This window comes from Nelusetta ayraudi, unplaced genomic scaffold (genome assembly GCF_046127955.1).
Source record: "Nelusetta ayraudi isolate G7.1 ecotype Tasmania unplaced genomic scaffold, CSIRO-AGI_Nayr_v1 ptg000006l, whole genome shotgun sequence".
Taxonomy (NCBI): domain Eukaryota; kingdom Metazoa; phylum Chordata; class Actinopteri; order Tetraodontiformes; family Monacanthidae; genus Nelusetta; species Nelusetta ayraudi.
The window spans coordinates 3,198,538-3,223,384 of record NW_027466056.1 but is presented as its reverse complement, the minus strand read 5'-3'; the positions used below and the strand labels follow the sequence as shown (position 1 = coordinate 3,223,384).

The 24,847-nt window shown below is 45.2% G+C and overlaps 3 protein-coding genes across 3 annotated transcripts in view; all 3 read left to right on the top strand.

Moving 5' to 3' along the window:
- The first annotated feature begins 1,579 nt into the window (after window positions 1-1,579).
- On the top strand, window positions 1,580-8,013 carry pspc1 (paraspeckle component 1). The gene is made up of 10 exons (XM_076015687.1): window positions 1,580-2,130; window positions 3,170-3,319; window positions 3,414-3,565; window positions 4,579-4,674; window positions 4,771-4,967; window positions 5,619-5,703; window positions 5,841-5,946; window positions 6,074-6,131; window positions 6,677-6,795; window positions 6,900-8,013. The coding sequence occupies exons 1-10, from the start codon at window positions 1,708-1,710 to the stop codon at window positions 7,326-7,328; spliced, it is 1,815 nt and encodes a 604-aa protein (XP_075871802.1). The 5' UTR covers window positions 1,580-1,707; the 3' UTR covers window positions 7,329-8,013.
- A 1,841-nt stretch (window positions 8,014-9,854) lies between these two features.
- LOC142879339 (rho GTPase-activating protein 20-like) lies at window positions 9,855-23,237 on the top strand. Its single transcript, XM_076012562.1, has 16 exons — window positions 9,855-10,825; window positions 12,358-12,443; window positions 14,288-14,461; window positions 14,734-14,883; window positions 14,995-15,036; window positions 15,157-15,241; window positions 15,370-15,447; window positions 15,781-15,847; window positions 15,970-16,152; window positions 17,021-17,193; window positions 17,300-17,464; window positions 18,744-18,856; window positions 18,969-19,155; window positions 19,879-19,993; window positions 21,128-21,795; window positions 22,176-23,237. The coding sequence occupies exons 1-16, from the start codon at window positions 10,721-10,723 to the stop codon at window positions 22,740-22,742; spliced, it is 2,958 nt and encodes a 985-aa protein (XP_075868677.1). The 5' UTR covers window positions 9,855-10,720; the 3' UTR covers window positions 22,743-23,237.
- Window positions 23,238-24,348: 1,111 nt separating this feature from the next.
- The window catches only part of nbeal1 (neurobeachin-like 1), a 48,339-nt gene continuing 47,840 nt past the window's right edge, over window positions 24,349-24,847 (top strand). The window contains exon 1 of the mRNA XM_076015661.1: window positions 24,349-24,371. The gene's annotated coding sequence lies outside the window, so the exon portion shown is untranslated. The remainder of the gene's footprint in view (window positions 24,372-24,847) is intronic.

The window sequence follows — 24,847 nt, the reverse complement described above, 5'->3', positions numbered from 1 at the left end:
CGGGGGTCTGCTGGAGCCTAATCCCAGCTGTCATAGGGCGAAGGCATGGTACATCCTGGACAAGTCGGCAGTGCATCGCAGGGCACATACTATACTATACTACCTAATATTTGCACTCATAGGAACGTATTTCTCCTTGCTGACTCTCATAGATGTGCTGGCAGAGGCAGCAGCAATTTGGTTCCCGCCTCATGTGACTGCAAATGCGCAAACAATATATGTTTAACCCACATACATCCTCATTAGCACCCAGATCAGTGCCTCGTATGTAAAATAAAGGCTTAGGGGCACTGGATCAAAAGAGATCAAAGAGCAAATTTCTACTCTGCAGCGCAACGAGCGTTCATTAGAAGTGCAAGCAATTCACGGGAAGATGCTCTCCAGCTTTGCAACGCTGCACCAAATCCGACGCGTATTCACATTCTTGGTGTAGAAACACATGGGTGGCGTGCACCGTATGAGGCTGACTTATAGTCTCATGACAGGCCTGCGGCTCTCTGGCCTGACTGGGTATTCCCAGTAACCCTGACAAGGACAACAAGCCCTCATGCTTGAGCCTCTTGGCCAGAGGAATTTGAAACATGCACACAGATGTGTTATAAAAATCTGAACAGATGGCTATAGTCTGTCGAGGAAGAAGCTTTCAGCAGCACACCGGGCCCTGTCCATAGAAATAATGTGTGAGATCAGTCAGGACACATGTTGGTGTTCGCAAAAAAGGCAGACTGTTATTTTACAATGATTTTTTATTTAAAAGAAAGAATTACACTTCAATAACTTTTAACAGGCACAGCTCTCTATTTTTTAAACAAAATTAAACATAAAAATATTCCCCATGTTTGGTCTCACACCTCTTTCATGTCTCACACCTGTGATTCTTATTGCATTTCTGACAACAGGGAGGTGGAGGTGACGTCTACGTTGGTAGCTTGGAAGAGAAATTACAAGTTCTTTTTGCACTTGGTGTGTAAAAGTGCAAATAAACTGAAAGAAACTACTGTACCTGTGCCTATACTGCCATCTTGTGGTTACTATCTTCAAAAAGCAAGCGCAAACAAGAGTAGCGTGAGAGCATGCGTTATTATAAAACATTAAAATTAACATTATAAACATTAATGATGATGAATGCTAAAATAAAGAATACAATGCAAATATAAAAATATTCTACAAACATAAAATATAATAAAATACAAATTCGTATGAGAGGATGTCTGCATTGGCAGCTCGGAAGTGAAATTACAAGTTTGTTTTGTGAAAGCGCAAATAAACTGAAAATAAACTGAAAGAATCTAATGTACCTGTACCTATACTGCGCTCCTGTCGGTAATGTCTTAAAAAGCAAACGCCCACAAGCGTAGCATGAGAGCATTCGCTATTATAAAACGTTTAAATCAATAATAATGAATGCAAATATACAGAATATAATTGGAAATATAAAAATATTATACAAATGTAAAATGTATGAAAAGAAAATATATTGGTAGGTGCCGTTGGTTGCCTAATTCGTACTGGGTGTCCAGATTTGCTCCACACACGCGTGACAGAATGACAATATTTAGTTGCGCGCGCAACCGTCGCCATATTTGAAATTCAGGACGCGCGTGCATCGTCTGCACAGACTCTCGAGCTACTTCTCGTTCGGCTACGTTCGACTTTTGTTTTCCCCCCTGAACAGCTCGAACGGTTTTTTTTTTTTTTTGGGAGAACATGGATAACGGAACGCAGCTGCAGCAGCAGCAGCAACAGCAGCAGCAAGGGAGCCCGCCGAGCGACGGCTCGCCCCCGCCGGAGAGGCGGACAGACTCTCCGGAGTCGGAGCAGCCGCCGGCGAACAAAGACGGCGACTCGCCGCCGCCGCCGCCGTCCGAGCAGTCTCCCCCGGCCGAGCAGCCGGCGGAGGAGGGCGCTGACGACGGAGAAGCAGCCGAGAAGAGCCCCGCCGAGATGACCGTTGACCTGAGGAGCTTCCGGAAGCCCGGCGAGAAGACTTTCACGCAGCGGTCGCGGCTCTTCGTCGGCAACCTGCCGCAGAGCATGACGGAGGAAGAGTTCAAAAACATGTTCGCCAAGTACGGCGACGTCAACGAGGTGTTCGTCAACGGCGAGCGGGGCTTCGGCTTAATTCGCCTGGTTCGTAACGCAGTTTGTGTTCGTTGGTTTTGTCACCGTTCCACGCAACAACAAAAACACCCACTGTAGCTCAAGCAGGTGCAGGCTAGCTGCTTAGCATCGGCTCGGCTGACAGCCCCCTCTTGCTCAAGCTGAGCTGAATGGACGTAAACACACAGCAAAGCGTTAGCTTTAGCATGCATCACGTCGATGTTTCTATGATAGAAAAACCGCTGCGAATCACCCTGACAGCGTGTTCATGTTGACTGGATCAAGTCACAGCCGGTGTTGCCACTGCTGGTTGAACCTCCACTAATTCTGTGTTTCTAGTGGGAGAGGATTATAATTGTTTCAACGCGATGTAGTTTTGGTTATATATACGGTATTAACGATTAATCGGGTCACATCGTGTCTTGAACAACCATGAAAGTAACGTTGTCAATAATTATAATAATGATAATACTTAGACACACACTACCAGTCAATAGTTTGGACACAACCTATGCATTTAATGTATTTTCTTTCATTCTCATGACTGTTGATATTGCAGTTTATCACTGAAGGCTTCAAAACTACGTATGAACACACATGGAATTATGTAGGAAACATCAAAAGTGCAAAATAACTCAAACACTTTTTATATTTAAATTTTAAATAACCACCTTTCATAAAATGCATATTTAGTTATTTAAACGTGTTTTTCTTTGCCGCATCGGTACATATATCTTGCTCATATATTTGATGTCTTCAGAAAGTTGTAAAGATTAAAATAAAATTGGATGAGAAGGTGTGTTCAAACGTTTGACTGGCAGTGTACAGCTTCAAGTAATGTAGTTTTGGTTACGTGTATTAATGATTAATCTGTGGTCTACACAGCAAGTGTCTGACTGAGTTTGTATGAGAAGAACAGCCATGGAAGTAACGCTGACAGTAGTAGTACTACTACCAATAATATTTCAAGACCTTGCTTTCATGCTACGAAATTTGCAGAAGCATTCCTTCATCCTGGTGTGAATAACTGTATCCTTCTTCTTAAATGTTTCCTCTTTTTTAATTCCAGGAAACGCGGACACTGGCAGAGATCGCCAAAGCCGAGCTGGACGGGACGCTCTCGAGTAACCGGCCAATCAGGATCCGTTTCGCCACGCACAGCGCCGCCCTCAAAGTGCGGAACCTCTTGCCCATTGTCACAAACGAGCTGCTGGAACAGGTGAACCTCTGACATTTCCTGCGTTTGTCTGATGTACCTATGAGGACTTCTGGAAATTTTTAATCCCTGATCTGTCTTGCTCCACCCCCCCCAGGCGTTTTCCCAGTTCGGACCAGTGGAACGTGCAGTTGTCGTGACGGACGACCGCGGCCACCCCACGGGGAAAGGCATTGTGGAGTTTGCGAACAAAGTGTCGGCCCGCAAGGCCTTGGAGCGCTGCACAGAGGGGGCGCTGCTGCTCACCACGTAAGCAGTTTTTAGACTGAAATGTGAACCTAGAGCAGGGCTGGGCAAACTTTTGGCTTTTGACTGGTGGGGCCAGAACATGGTGTTTTGGTGACCCACCTCAGAGGAGTTAAAAAAAAATACATCATGGGATATGTAGGAAAACATGCTTTAGGCCAAGTTCAGACTGGCAGCCGAAATCAGATTTTTAGCCCATCCAGATTGAAAGCGTATTGCTCTTCTGTAGTCTGAACAGTCACAAATCACATGAAATACGGTTTTGGCAAGATGGATTGAAACCATCTTCAGGAGGTAGTTTCAAATCGCATTTGGACAAATGCGTCTCAGTCTGAACGGCTCCAAACACGCCGATCGGCCACGCAAGACCCAGTGTGCCAGCACAGAGAGCGACATTCCAGGTGCGGAGCTGTAACGTAATGGAGCAGACAGAAGAAGTAGAAAACAGCAGCAGCCCCTGGACAGAGGAGGAAACTCATTGGCTCATCAGTCTGTGGGGAGATATAGTAGCTCCATTCAAGCCAAGCTCCAGGCCATGTATCGCAACAAGTGCCGCTGTCGCAATTATATGACATCATGCACTACATGCGCTGGGCGACGCCTCCGCTGCGACGTCGTTGCTACAGCAACCTGTCAGATGGGTCAATAAGGTGGCAAAGTCTGAGCAGAGCCAGACCCATTTGGACTCAGTGTGGACAGTCAGATTTGAGAAGGAATCTGATTGGAATCAAGATTCGCCTGCAGCCTCAACGCAGCCCTGTGCTTTGAAAATGAACAAAAGTGTTATACAACAAAATATCTGTCCTTGTAGCCCCACGGTATTGAGCTGTTTATTGAAATGACTCTGAAAACATTGATGAAATGCAGCTATTTTACTACTATTACAAGTACAGCGGGCCGGATTAGAAACCATAACGGGCCACATTTGGCCCCCGGGCGATAGTTTGCCCATGCCTGACCTCGCCACTCCTATTTCTTAATGCATTCAAAAGAAAAAACAAATGTTCCTCCTGCAGAACTCCTTGTCCAGCCATCGTGGAGCCCTCGGAGCATTTTGACGAAGAGGATGGACTTCCTGAAAAAGTCATGCACAAGATTCCCAAATACTACAAGTAGGCACTGTCTTTCTCCATCAGTCTGCACACTCAGATGGGTATATAAAAAAAGTATATTCAGATTATTATCATTTTTTTTTACTCTGCCCGAAGGGAACGAGAGCAGACGCCCCATTTTGCTCAGCCGGGCACGTTTGAGTTTGAGTATGCGTCCCGCTGGAGAGCGCTGCACGAGATGGAGAAGCAGCAAAGGGAGCAGGTGGACAAGAACATCCGGGAGGCCAAGGAGAAGCTGGAGGCTGAGCTGGAGTCGGCCAAGCATGAGCATCAGCTCATGCTAATGAGACAAGGTAGCAGTGCAGTCACAAGCTGCGTTTTTTAATTCCCCCTAGAATTGCACAAAACCTAAATATGCCAATAGAAAACTGGTAATGGAAACACGTAAACTTGGAAAAGCCTCTCAGATTTGGCTAAAAGGTTTTTACGCTCTTATGAGGTGTTTTTTCAGAAGTGTCCATGCAGAGGTTTATCCCAAAAGAGTCAGTCAGAGACAGTTTTCTTGCATTTAAACATCAGCGGACGTGACATACGGGGTCACGTGAGCAGTTCACTTCAAGTGAAAATTGCGTGTTATGTTTGGACGCAGGAGGAGATTTTACAAGTCATCAAAGAGAAAAATTTAACAATCATTCTTGACAGCAAACAAATGGAAACAAACAAAAGCGAACGTAATTCTCGTAAATTCTTGTGGGACGAGATTTTACGAGAATTACGGCTTATGCACTTCTCACCATTCAATGGAACCACCTACAAATCACAATTGTACTGTGTTGAAATTTTAGAAATATTGCTTTTATTTTGAAAAAAAACTGTCATGGAAACACAGCTATAGTCTTTTATCAGCTACTCTGAACTGTTGCATCGAATTAAGACTAACGTCGACTTCTTTGTTCGCCTCCTACTTCCCTTCTGACTCACGCTGCCATTCCCGGGCTTCGCAGATCTAATGAGGCGTCAGGAGGAGCTGAGGAGGCTGGAGGAGCTCCGCAACCAGGAGCTGCAGAGGCGAAAACAGATAGAAATGAGGTGGGCAACTGATTCCCACAGCTGCGCAGTCCCGTTAACGTAATGCAACTTTTTGCACGTGAGCGAGCAAAGTCAAGTCATCGTCGCCTTGTCCTGGACGGTCGACTGACGTCTTTTCTCCGGGATTCTTTTTCCAGGCACGAAGAGGAGAGGAGGAGGAGAGAGGAGGAGATGATGAGACACAGAGAGCAGGAAGACCTGCGGCGGCACACCGAGGGCTTCAAACCAAACTACATGGACAACGTGAGCGCTGTCGAAATCCACATCAAATGGCAGCGGGACAGCGGCGCAGGCAATAAGTTAAAAAAACAAAACAACAATTGTGTTTATTCAACCGAAGGCCTTCTTCTTCTTCTCCAACTCTTTGCAGAGAGAGCAGGAGATGAGAGGGGGCGAGCTCGGCCCTCGTGGAGCCGTCAACATGGGAGGTAGGAGCCCAGTGGATTCTAAAGTGGCTTTTTATTGGTTTTTGTTTTTTAAAGGTCAAGGGTGCAATATTTGGAGAGTTTGAAGAAGAAACAGCGACATCCAGTAGTTACATTTTAGATTGCAACGTCTTTCACTCTCCCCTCCCCTTCCTGAGCTTGCGATTGAACTACTGGATACTGGGTCCACCTTCTTCTTCGTTGGTTTATTTGATACAAGCAGTCGTCTTAATTACGAAACGCGCCGTCAGTCAGCTGGATTGTCCACACCAGGCTTCCTTAGAAATATGGTGGTGCCAGGCGGCAGCCAACCGGGAGCAAGAGCCTTGATATATCTATACTCTTGTATATGTATGAGCTAAGGTAGAATCAAATTACTTTTATTGTACTGCTATAGATATTTATGGTCAGTATATTAAGCTTTTACCAATATAAAAATCATAAATCAGGCCAAATTTTACACACTGGACCTTTAATGCAGCCCAAACAGGAAGGATGTATCATAAACATTCATGTTGAGTGACACGTGGGTTGTTTTGGGCCTGCAGATGGCTTTAACCAGGCTTCCCCGGGGCCCAGCGCCAGCCAGGGCCAGATGATGGCCATGAGGGGCCCGGAGGGGCCGGCCATGATGGGGACCCAGCTGATGCCCGAGAACGGCGCCATGGTAACTTATCACGTGACCAAACTGTGTCTTTAGTTCCGTCTGGTGTGACAGGGCTGACCAACTGACCAACAATCTTTCTTTGTCCCGGATCGGACCTCCCACAGCGCAACGACCGGTACCCCCAGGGTGGACCCATGGTTGGCCGGCCCGATGTCGAGTCCCCGAAGCTGCAGCAGCCGCCCCAACAGCAGCAGCAGCAGCAGCAGCCACAACAACAGCAGCAGCAGCAGCCACAACAGCAGCAGCAGCAGCCACAACAACAACAACAGCAGCAGCAGCAGCCACAACAACAACAACAACACCAGCAGCAGCAGCAGCAGCAACAACTACAGCAACAGCAACATCTACAGCAGCAACAACAACAACATCTGCACCAACAGCAGCAGCTGCAGCTGCAGCAGCAGCAGCAGCAGCAGCAGCTGCAGCAGCAGCCGCCGATGGTCCCTCAGGTCGGAGCAGCACCAGGCTTTGGCCGAGGGAGTCCAGTAGGGGGCGTCTTTGATGGCCCGAATAACAAACGTCGCAGGTTCTGATGTTTCTGCAAACATGGACAAAATTAATCTCTAAAGCTCTTTTTATCTTGTTTTTGTAAGTTGATTTTTTTGTTGAGTTTATTTCTTGGTCTCTCTTTGCGTTGGAGCAACCTTTCTTCTGTTCATAAGCCATTTTTACCAAGACGTATTCTCTCCTCGCTCTTTTTTTGAATGCTTTGTTTTCCTCAGGAAGGCCATCCCAACACAACTGTGACATGAAAACATGAAACCTCCAACACTACGCTTCCCATTGGTTTTCCAAAAGTGTGCGTGTTTGTGTTCTCATTTTCTTTGCTGTTACCAGTTTTGCACACCTTTCAAATGTGGTTGGTCAATGGAGTTGAAAAGGTCTTGCGGTTACTCTTAAAATCCAGAGCATTTTTTTAATTTAATTTAATTTTTTGTGTAATTTTTATTCCGTTGCTCTGTGGAAAAATATAAATATTAACATGTTCAAATCACCAGCTTGGCAGGGGGCGAGGGATTGTAAAAGCCAAATGATGAAAGAGCTTCTTGCAGGTCCTGTGTTCACTCTCACCCTACAGGGCCTCTTTTTTTTCCCTGTCTCCTCCACTATCTTTTGCAGCAAATGTTGACTTGTGTTGAGTGAATGTTCTGCAAGCCAGCAGTGTTCTTCCTGTTTGAGATGGAAATTAAAGACACAAACGCTGATGTTACATCTCCATCCAGATTGTCTATGTTTTATATATCTACACCAGCAGTCAAAAGTTTGGACACACCTGTTCCTCCTTTATCTTTACTCCTTTCCACACTGTAGATACACTGAAGACATCAAATATATGACCAAGATATGTGGATTAATGTGGCAAAGGAAAAAAAATGTTAAGTACATAAAGATGTTATGTTAGATATACTTTATATGAAGGGTGGCTATTCTAGATTCATCTAAAAATATAAAACTAGTTTCAGTTATTTCACACGTTTTTGTTTAATACATATACATTCCACATATGTTCATTCATAGGTTTGATGCCTTGAGTGACAATCTACCATGTAAATGGTCATGAAAATTATATATATATCCATACATATATAAATATATATACACGTTTGCATGTATATATACAGGGAGGTGACATTGTACGCTTTGCACTGATTAGCAGAATAATGACACGGCGCCCACATTTGGCCCTGAGTTTGCTGCTTTCTACTGCAGCTCATTTTTTAAAAAAAAAGTTGAATATTAATATTGTGTGTATCAGACGTCGCTCCTCTTGCATGTGTCAGATGCAATAAATTTGCAGATGCGTACATTTTGATACAAATCATTGTCTGTGGACGTTTTTTGTTGTCAGTTAGGGTTAGTCGAATGGATGAAAGTGCACATTTCCTTCTGTCTGCTTCCGTTTGTTTTTTACATGACCAATATAGTGCTCGGCAACTTCTGCTTTGGCCTAATAGTCAGTCTGGGGCAGCCGCACATGAGGCTTTTTGCGATGATTCAAAGTGGGTCGTACTTCCAAAGATAATTTGCAGGTAATTCAGTCTGTTGTGGCCGTGGGCGGATGTTTGTTGTCAAGTCACTGCTTCCTCACCAGTGGACCAATCAGATTCTCCCGTCCTGGCCGGGATCGGAGTCTGAGCTGCAGCTTTGTCCCGCCCATCCTTAGAATTTTTTTTTTTTTTAATTTCTCTCTCCTATTTTCTTTCAGGGTGGTATGAGCAGCGTGTTTGGCAGCTGAGGATGATGAGGGTGGCTGCTTTTCTTCGCCCATGGCCCAGGGCGGCTCATTATCAACAGCAGGGAAGGTAATCGTTGGACTGATCCACTTTTTAAACGGGGCTGATTGTGGCCAATTTGGGGATTTGAAACTCCTTTCCTTTTCCTCTCCTCTCCTGGCCTGGTTCTTCTTTAGCCCACTTTCTGGCCCACTTAAATTCCTTCAGGAAGGACAATTGATTTGAAGACGTGGGGTCACATCACCGTTGACTTCCTGTCTGTGTGGAGATAGCTGAAGTGTTTGCGCACACGTCAACGGCTGGAAGGCACTTTTACTTTGCGCTGATCAGTGATGCTTTAAAGACCTTCTCTATCTTTATTACCCGTCCCGTGAACTTTGGCCTCTGATCAGTCGAGGCTGCTGCCACTTGAAGGAATGTGACAGTCACCGCGACGCCAACGTCACCTTTTTCATATTGTCCCGTTGATCAATGATTTTGGTTGGGGTGGTCGTTTGTTCTCGGTTGTGAATTTTCCACCTTTTTAAAAGCGCTGCAGCTCCCGAAAGTTCCTGCACTGAAGCGCATCTGTCTAAATCTCTATTAATCTAATTATTTTTGGATTAATTTTAGATATCCTGCTAATCCAGGTTCTAAGATATGTTTAGTAATGTTAAAGTCATCACAGGACATATTACACACTTGGTTCCATTTTTTTTTTTTCTCCCGTGGACTCAAGCGGAGCAACTTCCCACGACTGATCATTCAAAATGAAAAAAAAAAACCGTTAGCCGTCCGTTTACAGCCTCCAGTGAAAACGCTCGAATAGCCTCTTGCTAAGAAAGAGGAGAGAAACAAGGCAGCCGGCACCCTTTGTGACATCACAAAGTCCCAATTTCACACAGTTTATACAAAGTCCAGCCAGCTACTGAAGTTAAGGGTTCTTCTTCTATCTGGGTTTGTTCACCAACAGCCTAGAAAAGTGAATTTTCTCAGAGTCTCCGGCCCTTAAATGATCAGCATTGCCGACCTGTTGGTGGTTCACCTCCACTGAGCTTCATTCTCGCGGTATAACGACATCAAAGGGTAAATAAAAATGCATTTTATATTTTTCGGTGTTTCTTATCCTGTCAGTCCTGTCAGTCAACCTGCAGGACTTGGACAAATCCGCTGCAACAGGTTGATCCTGAAAGCAAACTTTCCCCAACAGTTCCCTCTCCGCTGTGGACCCCCAGAAGAGAGTATATCCAACAAACCTGTTTGATGCAATGGAGCGACAGCGTGGTTAAAAATAGCCACTCAGTCCTTGTTTTTTTCTGTCTCCCTCCTCCTCCTTCCTTCCCCTCCCTCTCCTCCTCCTTGTAGCGCAACGCCGCATTAAGAGGCGGCGCGAGCGTGTGATAATCCAGACGGGAGTGTGTGTTTGGTTTGCGCCGCGGCGCTTCGCTGACAGCGAGACCCTGTCGATTAGCCGCACGGTTTCCCTCCACTCTCCTCCTTCCCTCAACTTATTTATATTTACTTGTTGGTAATGTTTTTTCATTTATTGACTTCTTTCCTCAAGAGGCTCCTCCTGCTTCCTCCTCCCACTTTTCAAAGTCCCCTGGCATGCGGCGCTCCTTCCAGGGACGGAGGCTGTTAATGGGATTTCTCTCTCCCCCGCATCAGCTGAGGGCAGTCGGGCAGTGAGCCGCTGGGCGTCTGGAGGCTGGATGGACCACATGTCTCCCCAGCAGCAGCAGCAGCAGCAGCAGCAGCAGCAGAGCCCGGATACGGGCGGAGGAGGAGGAGGAGGAGGGCAGCCCTTCACCAAACGGGTAAGTTTGCAACATTCACACACTTTCACTTTTTGGAAAGTTCCTACATTAATGAGTTGGACCTCGGGGGAAAGTGGTCAGCCAAGGTCAGAGGTCAGCTCCTCGAGGACGGGCGGCGCCGTGGACACGCACGCTCACTTGCGCGAGCAGGTAGTTGCGTCAGTTGAGAAATTATGATGAAGCTCGGCCGCTGGCTGGGGGCGAAGTCGGCCGGTAAGGAGATTACAAGCGGTGTTTGTAAAGTTGAACGCGTGGACAAACTTGCGAGGCTGAGCTCCGGTGGAAGTCCCGGGATAATCACGCAAAGTGACGCAAAGTGCCCCTCAGGAGTCATAATGAGAAAATAAATGCACCAATGAATGCGATTTCCAATGAAAAGCTCCCTTAAGTCAGCGTTTTTATTCCCTGTCGCTGTAGACGTGTTGAAATGTTCTATAAATGAGTGAATGTGTCAAATGAAGACACAGTTTTGCGCCTGAAATATAGTTGCCTTGAAGTCAGATTTGAGTGTTAAATTCTAATTCTTAACTGGGCAATCCAGGAATTTTACAAATGATCTGACACAGTGCTCATCAAAACAATCATTTTACTCCACCTGCCTCAACCGCCCCAGACTGACAGATAGACTATTTTGACTACTTGCTACCAAAGGTCGTGCAGTACTCATTTTTTATGACTTTCCCTCCTGACAGATCAGCCTGCACTCCTTATACAATTCCCTCTAAATCTGATTGTGCCAATAAATGCCTGACATGTTGCAAGTCACAAAGTCTGCTCCTATAAAGCTGTGTTGTGCTTCCGCGTCTCTTCTGGGAGTGATTTACACATAGGAGTGGTGGGGGAAGCGGGAGGGGGGCGGGGGGGTGAAAGGTGCCACCGTCAAAGGTGCCACTCTTGGAATGTTGCAGTGGCTCGTGGACCTTGCTGAACCAATCGCACCACGTTGTGAAATGTCCATAATGCGCGGAAAGCGGCTGTAGGATGTAAGAGGGGTTGTGGTGGCCCTCTCAAACTCTGGGGTTGTTTTTTTGTTTTTTTTAACTGTAGGATGAGGAAGGACCGCAGGCTGGGGGCTGAATGTGGCCTAGTTTTTTTTTTGTTGCAATTAAAAAAATGCGGTAAAATGCAGCTTTGACTGCACAGACTGCAATCGCACAAGTGTGCGAAGAAATGACTTAGTTGTGTAGCCCTGTTTGCTTGGCTGGTCCGCACCCCCCCAGTCCTGTTGCAGCTGTTCATTCAATCATTCATTTATTCATTCATTCGTTTTTTAATTTGGGGAGCAACTTTAAGTGATCCCTTGTGAGGAAACTCGCAATGTTACACTACCTGTATTGGACATTGTGGGCGTGGCCTACGCATCCCGCTCAATCAGCTGACCAAGGTTAATTTGGCACTCATTCCCTTTAAATCGTCCCTTAACATATCTGCGTGTCGTTGTTTTTGCTATTCTTTCCTTTTATTTTAAGTTGTTTTTCATTTTGTCATTTTCAAGTGGACTGACCTTTGCCCTCTGCTCCCTGTCTCCTCAGCGGCAGAGGTCTCAGAGCTTCCGCCGCCAGTCGGCCCCCTCCCTGTCCATCTCCAGGGCTCTCACCAGGTCAAAGACCCTCTCCAGGTGCCGCAACATTCCACCCATTCAGCAGAAAACCCGAACAACTTCAAGACAGGCCTTGATTTTCTTTCCCCTGAAAAATCCAGATTTCTTTTTGTTGTCGCCGTTGTGGTCGTAGTATTGTATTGCAGCTCAGTAGTAATCAAGTGCGACCGCGCTTTACGCTCCCCCCCGCACGCCCCCGACATAACCTCGGGCCCGGAGGTCGTTGGAGCCGCCCGATAGATAATCCCGCTGTAACTGGACTTATCAGGGGATGAGGGCGTCCATTAATAGCCCTGTGTTTAAACACACCGGCGTTAGCATGGGAGGGGAGGGAGATGGGTGGTAACCTCATTAAAAAATTAAAAAATAAATCATAATAATAAGAAGAAGAAGCTGCAGGCTGCAGTGGGAAACCCACCTGTTCACTCATGGCAACACGGGTGGCTGCTTCCTTTTTTAAATGTGCTTGAACCCGAAGCTGCTTCAGCGCACTTCCCCAGAGCTTCTTGATAGCGACGGTGCGAATCTGCACCAGCAAGGGAAGCAAAGCAGAAGTGTAAGCAAAACCCCACGTGTGATTTATCAGCAGCTGGAAGAGGCAGCGACCAAGTGAAGGCCCGAAAAGTGAGGAGTCAGAGCAGGATAGGGCAAACTTTTTGACTGGTGGGGCCACAATGTGTTGTTAAATGTGACAGAGGGGCCAGAGCAGCAGCAGATGGATGGAGAAATAAATATATCATGGGACATAATGAAGAAAATGTGTGCTTTAATGGCCACTGAAAATGAACAAAGTGTTGCAACAAAATCAGGATCTTTAAAGCCCCACGGTGTTTAGCTCTTCGTTGAAATGACCCTTAAAACACTGAAAAATGGATGAAATACAGCTATTTTATTGCTTGCTTACTGTTTTTATAGATTACGAGTCAAAAGTTTGGATGCACCCTCTGAATTTAATGTCTTTCCTTTCGTTCTCATGACTATTGACATTGCAGTTTATCACTGAAGGCATCAAAACTACGTATGAACACACGCAATTATGTAGGAAACAATAAAAGTGTAAAATAATTCAAACAAGTTTTATATTTATTTTTATTTAATTATTTATTTAATTTATATATATATATTTTTTTTTTCAAGGTTGAAAAAGAAAAGTTCCATAGGATCTGGTCTAAATGGACAGCGCACGTAAAACCAATTAGATCTGATTTCATAAGAATGTGCTTTTGTTTTGTACATACTTGGATGTTCTGAAGTGGTGTGCTGCCCGGTTCTGTTCTGTTTCGTTATCATTATTGTTTTCAGCTAAAACAAGAGATAGTCCGGAAAACAAAACTAGAAAGGCAATATTGACAAATTCCCATGAACCTCATGTAATCGTTTTTCTATGAAATTTGCCTTTACAAATAAAAAGATAATTTACAAAAAAAAATCTTCAAAATAGCCACCTTTCATAAAAAGCATATTTAGAATTATTTAACATGTTTTTCTTTGCTGCATAATTACATATATCTTGCTCATATATTTGATGTCAATCTGAAGTGTGAAAAGCTCTAAAGATTAAAAAAAGAAAGAAATAAAATAAAAAAAAGAAAGAAATTGCATTAAAAAGTGTGTCCAAACTTTTGACTGGTAGTGTATAGCTTCAAGTTCAGCAGGCCGGATTGAAAAACTTAGTGGGAAAACTATGGCGCCCGGGCCATAGTTTGCCCATGCCTGAGTTAGAGGGTTCAACCTTGGAATTAGCTGCACCTTTGCTTCTTTATCTAATTTCACGCAAGCTCTCTGTGTCAAAGGCAGGATCGGCGATAGTTTGGCCTCTTTTTTACATCATTTCTTTATTCATTGTCTCCGTGTTTTCGCAGAGAGAGCCTCCAGCCACCCTTCAACCCCGAGAGGTGTTCCCTGGTCCAGTCCTTCCTGATCAACTCGGACCGCAGCTTCCTCCTCCATGGGCACGTCCAGCTCAAGACGGGGATGCAGACGCAGGACAGGCACCTGTTCCTGTTCACCGACATCCTGGTCATCGCCAAGGCCAAGTGAGCGCGGCCGGCTTTCGCTCCTAGCGCTGCTTTTCCTCTCAAAAAATGCAAATGAGCTGTGAGGTAGAAGGCTGAAGTGAGGGCACCTGAAACTGGTCTTGCGATCTTGAAGAAGTTTCGCCTCTCACCCAAAAGTCTTAAGACGCCTAACTTGACCCTTCTTCCTCAAGATGACCTGGATGACTGAGAACCTTCACAGTTTTTGAGGATTTCTTTTTTTTTTTTTGCCTAACAGCGCCCCCTGTCTGTCTTCGGCCTTGCTCCTCCAGGTCGGCCAACCACTTCAAGCAGAAGGCGAGGGTGCGCGCATGCGAGCTGTGGACGGCGGGCTGCACGGACGAGGTGTGTGAGGGCAGCACCAGCCCCGAGCGGAGCTTCGTCATTGGCTGGCCCACCTGCAACTACGTGGCCACGTTCAGGTAACACGCAACAGCAGCAACACACGCACGCACGCACACACGCAGCGCGGCAACAGTTTGTGTTGATTTGAAAACAGCAATGATAGAAAGTCTTTTCCTGCTTCTCCACAGTTCGACAGAGCAGAAGGAAAAGTGGCTGTCGCACCTCAAGAAGTAACGCACAACAATATTTACTGTATCCGTGTCTGTCCGTCTGTGTGCGTGTGTGTGTGTGTGTGTGTGTGTGTGTGTGTGTAAATTCTCACCCATTCCACCGGTCTCATCCACCCCCAGGGTGACAAAGGCGGAGAAGGAGACGGAGGAGCCCAAAACCATCGCGCTGCGGGTGCACGGGAAGGGCATCAACACATTTGCTCTGGTAAAGTCGCCCACTGTTCTCACACCTGGGCGACGCCCCCTTTCTCTCTCTCTCTTTTTTTTTTTTTTTGCATCGGTTTGACCCTTCTGTGACTGTCGTCGTCTGTGCCTCCGGCGCCTCTCTTGCAGAACAAGACGCTTCCCGTCAGCAACTGGGACTCGACCAACGAGGTGATCCGGCTGGCGCTGCAGCAGTTTGGCATCATTGTGAGTGAACGCACAACCAGCAGGATGACATTGCTGTTGCTTCTGTCAGTGAGCTTTCCTCTTCAGCTACCTTCTTCTTCTTCTTCTTCTTCTTCTTCTTCTGATCTTTAGGATATATCAAAGTCTCACAATACAACATTCTCCTGGTACAAAGTCCACAGTGCCAAATGTATTGTGTTGCTTTTAAAAAAGATACACCAGTGCAGCATATATATTGCATGTTGTTTTCTGGGCGGAAAACAAGTGGTGAAAAGGTTTTGTTTTTTGTTTTTTGTTTTTTGATTACTTATTTCTTTATTTATTTGCCTGACTTTGGTTTTGTTTTTATGACAGGGAAATGTGAAAGACTTCCAGCTGTGGGTCGCCTCCAAGAGGGACAACATGCCCTACCCTCTCATTGGTCAGTGAGACGAGCAAAGAAGAATTTACACATTTTTCGTTGTTCATTTTTTATTTTCCATTCTTTGTTGTCTTTTGCTGATCGGAGCTCATCACCTGCCGCCACTCTCTCGTCCCGCTCAGGTCACGAGTTCCCCTTCAGTATCCAGATGAACCACGTGAGACACGCGGCCTTCCAGCGGCGGGACGCCAGCACGCCCCCCGCTGACAGGAAGGCGGCCTTGCAGGGGGAGCGGCCGCAGGTGTGCAAGCAGTGCCAATTTATCCTGAAACCCCGACCCACCGAGACGCCCACCGTGTCCACCGGTGAGCTCAAAGAATATCAATCCATTTATTATACATGTTTGATTAGATGTTTTGAAGTACTTATTTTGAATGTGAAGGACAAAAAAATGAAATAAAACAAAACATTTAAACATCCAAACATCCAAATACATATTTGAAAAAGGGTTGAGAAGAATAAAAACAGAAAGATTTCACCACTTCTCCTTAAACAATAAACATCAACAATCTGACCTCCAGTCTAGATGCTCATGCCTTAGTTAAAAAAAGAAGAAGAAAAAATATTTATTGATTTGTTTTCTGACTTAGTATTAACAAGACATATCTGTAATTGTACATATATATATATGAACACTTATTCTCAATACTACTATATTTATTTATAATAATATAATATAATAATATTCATCAAAACATATAGGCATTCTTCATATACTAGATGTGTGTAGATACATATATAAACTGTGTACATACATATATATATATACACACACAAACATAAATATATATATGTATATATATATATATATATATATATATATATATATACATATATATATATATATGTATTGTATCGATACACATATATGAAGAATACCTTTATGTTTTATATATATATGTATGTTTATATATATATGTATATTTATATGTATACACACACACATATATACACGTAAATAGATAGTTACATATATGCATATACCCATATAATACAGGCTAGTATGAACAAACACCGTCACGAGAAGAAAAGAACAGAGGAGAAAAAAGCAAATTTCACAGTATCAATTAAATCACAGAAAATATAGATATGCTGTATATACACATATACATGCATATATGTATGTAAATATGGGTTGACTTACTGGTGGTGCATTCTGGGATACCTCTTCAGCCGTGATGCCCCAGAAGACGTTGAAAAGGAGGAACTCCCTCATCTCCTGGGCCTTCTGGCGCAGCTCCACCCCCCAGCTGAACGAGCCGGCCCTCAGCGTGGCCCGGGGCTGCCTGTTCGGCCAGCCGCTCAGCTCCGTGTGCCTGGAGGGCGCTCTGCCCAAGCCAGTCATGGTGAGGAGAGACGACTGAGTCGATTGATGAACGGGAGGAAGGAGGAGGGGCAGATGGAATTCCATTGAAAGTCTGATTGGACACTCCTCAACTTCTGCCAATCCAGGACATGCTGGCCTTCCTGTACAACGAGGGCACGTGGACCCAGTGGATCCTGCGCAAGTCGGCCCGGGCGAGGGCCATCCGGGAGCTGCGGGAGTCCCTGGACGGCGGAGACTTTCAGCTCCCTCTGGCCAGGGAGCACGTGCATCTCGTCGCTGGGATCTTCAAGGTACGGGCCAGGCGGTTCAGTTAAAAGACCAATAAAAAAAAAGTACAGGTTCTGACATGTACTGAAGTAAAAATTAAAAATTCATTAAGCAAATACATTTAATCTTTCAAAACAGAATAATTCTAACAGAATAATCTGGACTGAACTTGTCAGAGGTCAGAGGTCTTGATGAGCATCTGGATCATTAACCAGTGTTATCCAATGTTATTTTGTACACCTGTATTTTTCTCTGTACTGTAGTAAACTGTAGTAAACAGTGTCCCCAAAAGTAAATATATATACCTACCAGTCAGAAGTTTAGACACACCTTCTCAGGCAATGGTTGTTTCTTTATCTTTACTCCTTTCTGCATTGTAAACACCTATTGAAGACATCAACCATATGAGCAATATATATGAAATTATGTCGCAAAGAAAACATTGTTAAATAACTCTAAATGTTTTATATGAAGTGTGGCTATTTTGAAGAAATTATAATATGAAATGTATTTGATTTATGTCACACTTTTTTGGTTTCCTACATAATACCAAATATGTTTCGTTCGTTCATTGTTTTGATCCCTTAAGTGAGAATCTATGTAAATAGTCATTAAAATGAAAGGAAAACCTTTGTATGAGGTGTGTCCAAAATTCTGACTGGCAGTGTACATGTATAAATGAAATTAAAAAAAAATCACCCTCTAAGATATGATTCACTTTTATATTTAACTACACAACAGTAGTTCAGAGTTCAAAAGCAACAACTATAAACAATAAAAAGTCAATTACTTTAAACAAAATGTGTATCTTTTAAACACAAAAGTAACAAGCATGTTTTTCCAATGTGGCAGAAAATACAAATATCAGTACAAATGTAGGGAGTAAAAGAAACGACTGAAGTGAAGTACAGATATCTGGAAAAATCTACTAAAGTACAGTCAGTAGGAACTGGAGGAGGCGCTGCAATAAGAAAAAAACCCTCTAAAATGTCGACACATACAGTTTTTGTTTTTGTTTTTTGAGTGTCAATTAACTCACTGACCCACATCCACGAGCATGCAGGGATAATCTGCAGGCACCCGACTCCACAGGACGGGCTGTTCGGGGATGGGCTCCTTAACGTGAGCAGAATTATAATCCCCTCCATCATCTGAGGGGATTAGAAGAGAGGAGCACCTGGAGCATGTCACTGTTTTCAATGGAGCGCCAATGAGTCACGCAGATTTGGCTTTTCGGACACCCCCCCACCCCACCCCTCCCCACCCCCCCACCCCCTCCGTGTGCCGCCACCCACCCACCAGGAGTTCCTGCGCAGCATCCCCGGCGGCCTGCTGTGCTGCGAGCTGCACCAGGAGTGGCTGGAGGCGCTGGAGGACGAGGACGAGGAGGAGGAGCAGGTGCAGGATGTGAAGAGGTGTGGAGAAAAAATTGAAAAGAAAAAAAAAAAAAGAAAAAGCAAAAACCGGGCACCACTCACCTTCTCTACCATGACCTTGACCTGCCGTTTTTTGTTTTTTTTTTATTAGGATGATATCCCGCCTGCCCAAGGAGAACACCCTGCTGCTGCGCCACCTGCTGGCCCTGATGCACACCATCCAGGCCAACGCCCAGGAGAACCACATGACTAGCCTGAACCTGGGCGTGTGCGTCTCTGCCAGCATGCTGTGGCAGCCCGGGCCACCCAGCAGCCCCGAGGGACACGGGGTGCGCAGGGTGAGCACTGATTAATGGAGGGCAGTGGGGTTTTTTTTGTTTGTTTGTTCGTTTTTTTGCGCTTCTCGTGACCTCTAATGGCTGAGCGACAAGGAGCGTTTTTGTTCGCTGGGCCTTGAAAAGGCAGGAAAGATAATAACTTGGGTGCCGCTTGTGATCTCAGATTGGCATTTTCATTTGAATCACCTCTTTATAAAATAACTTTATAGGAGGGGTGGGCAAACTTTTTGACTGAGGTTGTAAAATTTAATAGAGGGGGGCCGGATCAGGAGCAGATGGATGGAGTGTTTTAGTGACCCTCCGCATAGGAGGAAAAAATACACCATGGGACATGTGTGCTTTAATGTCCATTGAAAATGAACAAAAGTAAAGTTACAACAAAATCAGTGTCTTTGAAGCCCCACAGTATTTAGCTCTCCATGGAAATGACTCTTAAAACACTGAAGAAATGGATGAAATACAGCTATTTTATGACTTACTGACTATTAATACAATTTCTTCAATTTCAGCGGGACGGATTAAAGAGCTGAACCGTATACGGCGGCATATGGCCGTAGTTAGCCCATGGCTTCTCATCATGCACTTTTATTTCAATATTGCACCACATCAGCCGTGTTGTAAACCTGTCGCTATTTCAGAACGGTTTGACTTTTTGGAGGATTGCGACACGTACTGCGACTGAAAGAACACATTCTCTCCCGTCTCGTCGTTGCTCTGGTGCAGGTGTGCCAGCTGGTGAAGTTCATGATCGACCACTGCCAAGAGATCCTGGAGCAGGAGCCCTGCTCCCTGTTCGGAGGGCCGCCCCAAAGACCCGACACGGCCGAGCTGGAAACAGGTACATTCTCAGCCTCCGCACACATTTTAGTCTGAATGTCTGTCTGAACATGAAAACCTCATGCGGCAACATCTGACAAAAGTTCACTTTTACATTGGAAGTATTGAAGGCAAATATTTGATTCTTACTTTGAAATCAATAAAGAATTTAGACGAGGTGTTGCGACCGGCTCGAGATGTTAGAAGAGGAAGATCGTAACGTAAAAACCCTCTGGAGATCAGTAGATGTAAGAGATTTAAAATAGGCTTTATTATCCTAAACAAAGAGAACGAGGCAAAACTGCAACTGAGGGAGACCAAATGGTGCTGGTAAATCAATAAACAAAGATAACAGAAAGAGACTCTTCAAAACCGAGAGCTGTCTACTTAAAACATAAGTCGTCAAAAGGAGAAAGGAAAACCTCGCTATCTATTTGACCAAAACCAAAATACAAGAACGGCACATCTAAACCCTACAAACTCTAACATAAATTGCACTACTCAAATCAAAGTCAGCTCAAAGCTCAAAGATAAATAAGGTAACAAAAATCTAGCCCTTGGCCGCTTGACTGTAGCTGAGAGTGGAACGGAGAGCACCAATCAAAAGCCGACGGGACAGCAAGCGGGGCAAGCGGGCGCGAATGGTGTTGGCACCGGCACACCTAAATTAACATAAATTAAAAAGACAGTGAGTGGCACAGCGGGAGAAGGCGAGACGGCCGGTGGCCATAACACGAGGCGAAGCAAGGTGAAAACACTGAATTTGGTTGCATGGATATTTGGTGTTTCATAAAAAAAGAATATATATAAAAAAATTCTAATTTCACTTTTAGAACCTACCACTAGGCTTTTTCTGCCGCTCACAATTCAAATTTTTTTTTCAAAACATACAAACATGGAAGAAAATACAGAGATTATTTTTTAAGAACTTTTAACACAATTTGTATATACAGTATATATAAACATTTAAGAGCAAATAAAGAAGAAATGCCTACTAAGGAGTTTTGAAATCAAATTTGAATAATGCCAACAAACTTTTTCCCCCCAAAAATAAAAATGAATCAATAATTTTTCTAACAAACCAGTAGTGGATGAAAATCTTATTCAGTTAACCAAATACAAACTTCTTTTCCTTCCCCTCGCTGCTCTGCCACAGACTGGCTCTACCCTCAGACCGACTCCTCCTACGACAGTCTGGAGAACGAGCTGGACGCCCTCGCCGGCTCGCCCAGGTTCGACCGGCGGCAGCGACGGTACCAGGCCAGGCCCGAGCCGCTCAGCGGCAGCCTGGACTCGGTGCTCACCTTCAGCGACACGGACCCGGACGCAGGAGGAGTCAGGAGGCGACGCAGGAGGCCGAACCCCAAGAAGGTGGAGGGGGCAGGGCAGGAGGAGGAGGAGGAAGGGGCAGAGACTCTGGGCGCACTGGACTCCCTGTCCCTGGACAACAAGCAGTGGAGGAGGCGGAGCTCCGAGCCGGCGCCACAGACGGCGGGAGGAGGCCACATCGCCGGGACGGAGGGAGAGGGCGGCCAGCGCCCCCTGGGGGAGAGGACCAGCTCCTCCACCCCAGCCTCCCCCGAGCTCAGCTGCACCTCCCCGGATTCCCCGGAGCCCCGGCGCTTCCTGGCCAGGAGGGGGCGCCGGCTCCGCTCCAAGGCCTCCGTCGGGGAAGATCCGCTTGAGGGGCCCTGCCCGAGGAGCCCTCCGCCCAGCTGGGGGGCGCTGAGGGGCTACCGCAGCCTCCACCCAAACTCCTGGCTGAAGAAGGAGAGGAAGCTGTCGCTGACTCAGCAGGACCTCCTGGAGAAGGACACGTCCAGGGTGAGTCCCACCTCAAAGCCTGGACACGCATCATCATGTGTCCAAAACATAAACATCTTATACACAATAGAGATACGTAGATAGACCCTGAGCTCAGGAAGAAGTGGGTCTTGAAAATGGATATAGATGGATAGATAGATAGACGTACTTTATTGATCCCAAATAGGGAAACTATGCTGTTGCAGCACTATAAAACAATACAAGAGCAAGAACAGGATATGCAAAAGGCAGTCTATTCTGTAGAGGTAGAGATTAGCAATTAATCATTAGGTTTTATGAACCATTAGTGCAATATTTGCCATTGAGTCCAGAAAAAGTCCAGAATGTTATCTGTTACTCAGCGGGGAAGAGTTATAGTTAATCATATTTATTTATTCCAGAAGTCAGCAGCAGTGGGGAAAGCGGTCCCAGCCGATCCATCCCAGCAGCCTGCACGCCTCAAGGGGTCGCCACCGAGCCCGTCTCGGCCCCCTTTGGACTCCGGCGGCGAGGCAAAAAAGGTCAAGCAGAGGTCCCCGTCCCTCTTCTACAAGCACAGCACCCTCACGCTGTCCCTCTTCAGGCCCGGCAGGGCCGAGGAGGCGCAGCGCGGCGCCAGGCTCTACCAGCGCCGCGTCTCTGAACCGGGCCGCCAGGTAGTGCAGCGAGCCTCCACCCTCACCAGGGCCCGGCGACCCAGCGACCCAGGGTTAAAGGTCACCCAGGTGGACTCCCTGGGGTTGAGGTCAGAGGCGGCCTCGGCGGAGACCCGCTTCTGCCTGTCGCCCTGCGCCACCAGCACCGTGCGCGACTACTTCTGCTCCCACCCTTACAGCAACCCCCACAGCGGTCAGCAGGTGGCGCTGGCCCTGGTGGAGAGTCGCAGGGAGTGGCAGAATAGGTGCAGCAGCCCCGGCAGCGAGCCGGACCTGGACCACCTGCTGTTTTCCGAGGAGTCCTTCGTCTAGGCTGTTAGCCTGTTAGCAAACGCACAAGCTAATTATTAGCCCCGAGTGGAGACAAACTGGCCTTTTGCACTTGAGAGTAAAAAGGTCGGAATGGTCCTTCAAAGCTAAGAGTCGACGCTTTGGGCTCCCTCTGTACAGTTTAAACACGCCTCCAGCCATAACCTGCCACATGAGAGACAAACACAACAACAAGCGATGTGACGAAAAGAGACAAAACCCTTCGCTGAGCATGGATGAGTTGAACAATCCCAGTATTTAAAGACAAAAGGAACGTGTTTGTGGAACTTTGTACACTTTAAAATGGTCGTCGAGGGACGTCTTCTTGCTTTTACGCTACCAGACAAAAGTTTAGACACACTTTCTCATGTAATTTTATTTTTTTTTATCTTTACAACTTTCTACACTGCAGATAGATACTGAAGACATCAAAGAAAAGCATGTTGACTCTTAATATGCTTTTTATGAAAGGTGGGTATTTCGAAGAATTAAAATATAAAACGTATATATAAAAGTGTTTGAGTTATTTTACTTTTACTTTTATTGTTTCCTACATAATCCATGTGTATTCATACGTAGTTTTGATGCCTTCAGTGAGAAACTGCAATGTCAATAGTCATGAGAATGAAAGAAAAGACATTAAATTCATCGGGTGTGTCCAAACGTTTGACTGGTTGTGTACGTGTGTTTTTATAGATGCCTGTTTACACTCAAGAATACCAGGTCACTGCCTTCACTTCTACCTGCTGCGGCGCTTGTAGTTGCTTCAGTCCAGTTGCAATGTGATTCATGCCGCATTCTTCGCTCCAGCACTACAAAGCTGTGTTGGTTTATCCTAGAAAATTGATTTTAGGTATTGATTTGTTGGGCCCATAGCATAATTACAACAATTCTGTCAATGTTGGTTTTGTACATTAAGTTGACTTATTTATTAATTGATGTTTTATTTTTGCAAGCCAGAATAAACATCACAGAATAATCGTAGAGCTGTTCTTGCTGTCTCCGATTAGGTTTTTCGCTGCAGTATTTGGATTCTAGATGTTTAGAATACACACTACATAAGTTTATTTAAGATGACTCACTCAGTGGCTTTCCTTTTTTAAATGGCATAAATCCTTTGGTTTGCCAACATTGTCAAGTTTTTTTTATTTTATTTTATTGTGTATACAATCCTGTAATAGATGAAATATAGCTACTTGTCACCTGTTAAAAAATGTAAAGTTCTTTATTTGTAAATAAACAATATATGAAAACAAAACAACTTACTCTCCACTTACTTTCTTAACTCATTCTCATAATTAGAATTATGAAATGGTTTTCAAATTATACATATTTCATGCAATGACAGTGAACAATACTTAAATTAAAAGAGCGTTCATTATTCTTCGATGTTAGTCATTTTATTCGTTTGTCCATTTACGCTTTGAACCGCATGAGAAACAATTTTCTCATTTAATTCACTAGATGGCAGTATAACACCGCATCAAGCGTTTTTGACCGCATAGCTCCACATCGACAACGTAAAGAGGGTTTTGTCTGTCGCAAAGCAGACGGATTATGATAAATATTGCCGGCCACGTATTCTGTTCCTTTTTTGTCCTGGAGGGACGAGGTAGGTGACGCATTTACCACGTCAAACATGCATTTTAAACATTACTGCCCTACATATTCAAAAAATATGATGTTTTACCATAGTTGTTGTTGTTGTTGCAGTTGTTGTTGTTTGTTGTTGTATTGTTTCCGGTTCTCGGAAAATTTAAAAAAAATAAAATAAAATCGTCTTGGATGGCAAGTAGCCGTTGACCGTAACCGACAATGCTATCGACTAATTTTTCAAATATAAAATGGAAAAATAACCCAAAACAGACACTGTTGACTATGACGCGAACTCGACTCGACTCAACTTCGCTTATTTTGAAACGAATCCAGCCGAGCTATGACCGGAAGCTGTTGGTTATTGGGTACGACAACCTCGAGCTCCGCTTGACACTTTGACAGGAACTCCTCCGTCCGTTCTCAGTCAGTGACAGTCGTCTCGCTTCCGAACACAGGTGAGTTGTCCACACCTCGTCGAGAGCCGTTTCTACATTAAATCCCCCCCGTACAGA

What these genes read in the sequence shown, in the direction of transcription:
- pspc1 (XM_076015687.1), top strand. Translation starts at nt 1,708, where the DNA reads ATGGATAACGGAACGCAGCTGCAGCAGCAGCAGCAACAGCAGCAGCAA. An exon ending in GGGGCGCTGCTGCTCACCAC is followed by an intron (nt 3,566 to 4,578) that starts GTAAGCAGTTTT and finishes TTCCTCCTGCAG; the next exon opens with AACTCCTTGTCCAGCCATCG. An exon ending in TGCCCGAGAACGGCGCCATG is followed by an intron (nt 6,796 to 6,899) that starts GTAACTTATCAC and finishes GACCTCCCACAG; the next exon opens with CGCAACGACCGGTACCCCCA.
- LOC142879339 (XM_076012562.1), top strand. Translation starts at nt 10,721, where the DNA reads ATGGACCACATGTCTCCCCAGCAGCAGCAGCAGCAGCAGCAGCAGCAG. An exon ending in CTGGTCATCGCCAAGGCCAA is followed by an intron (nt 14,462 to 14,733) that starts GTGAGCGCGGCC and finishes TTGCTCCTCCAG; the next exon opens with GTCGGCCAACCACTTCAAGC. An exon ending in CTCTGCCCAAGCCAGTCATG is followed by an intron (nt 17,194 to 17,299) that starts GTGAGGAGAGAC and finishes CTGCCAATCCAG; the next exon opens with GACATGCTGGCCTTCCTGTA.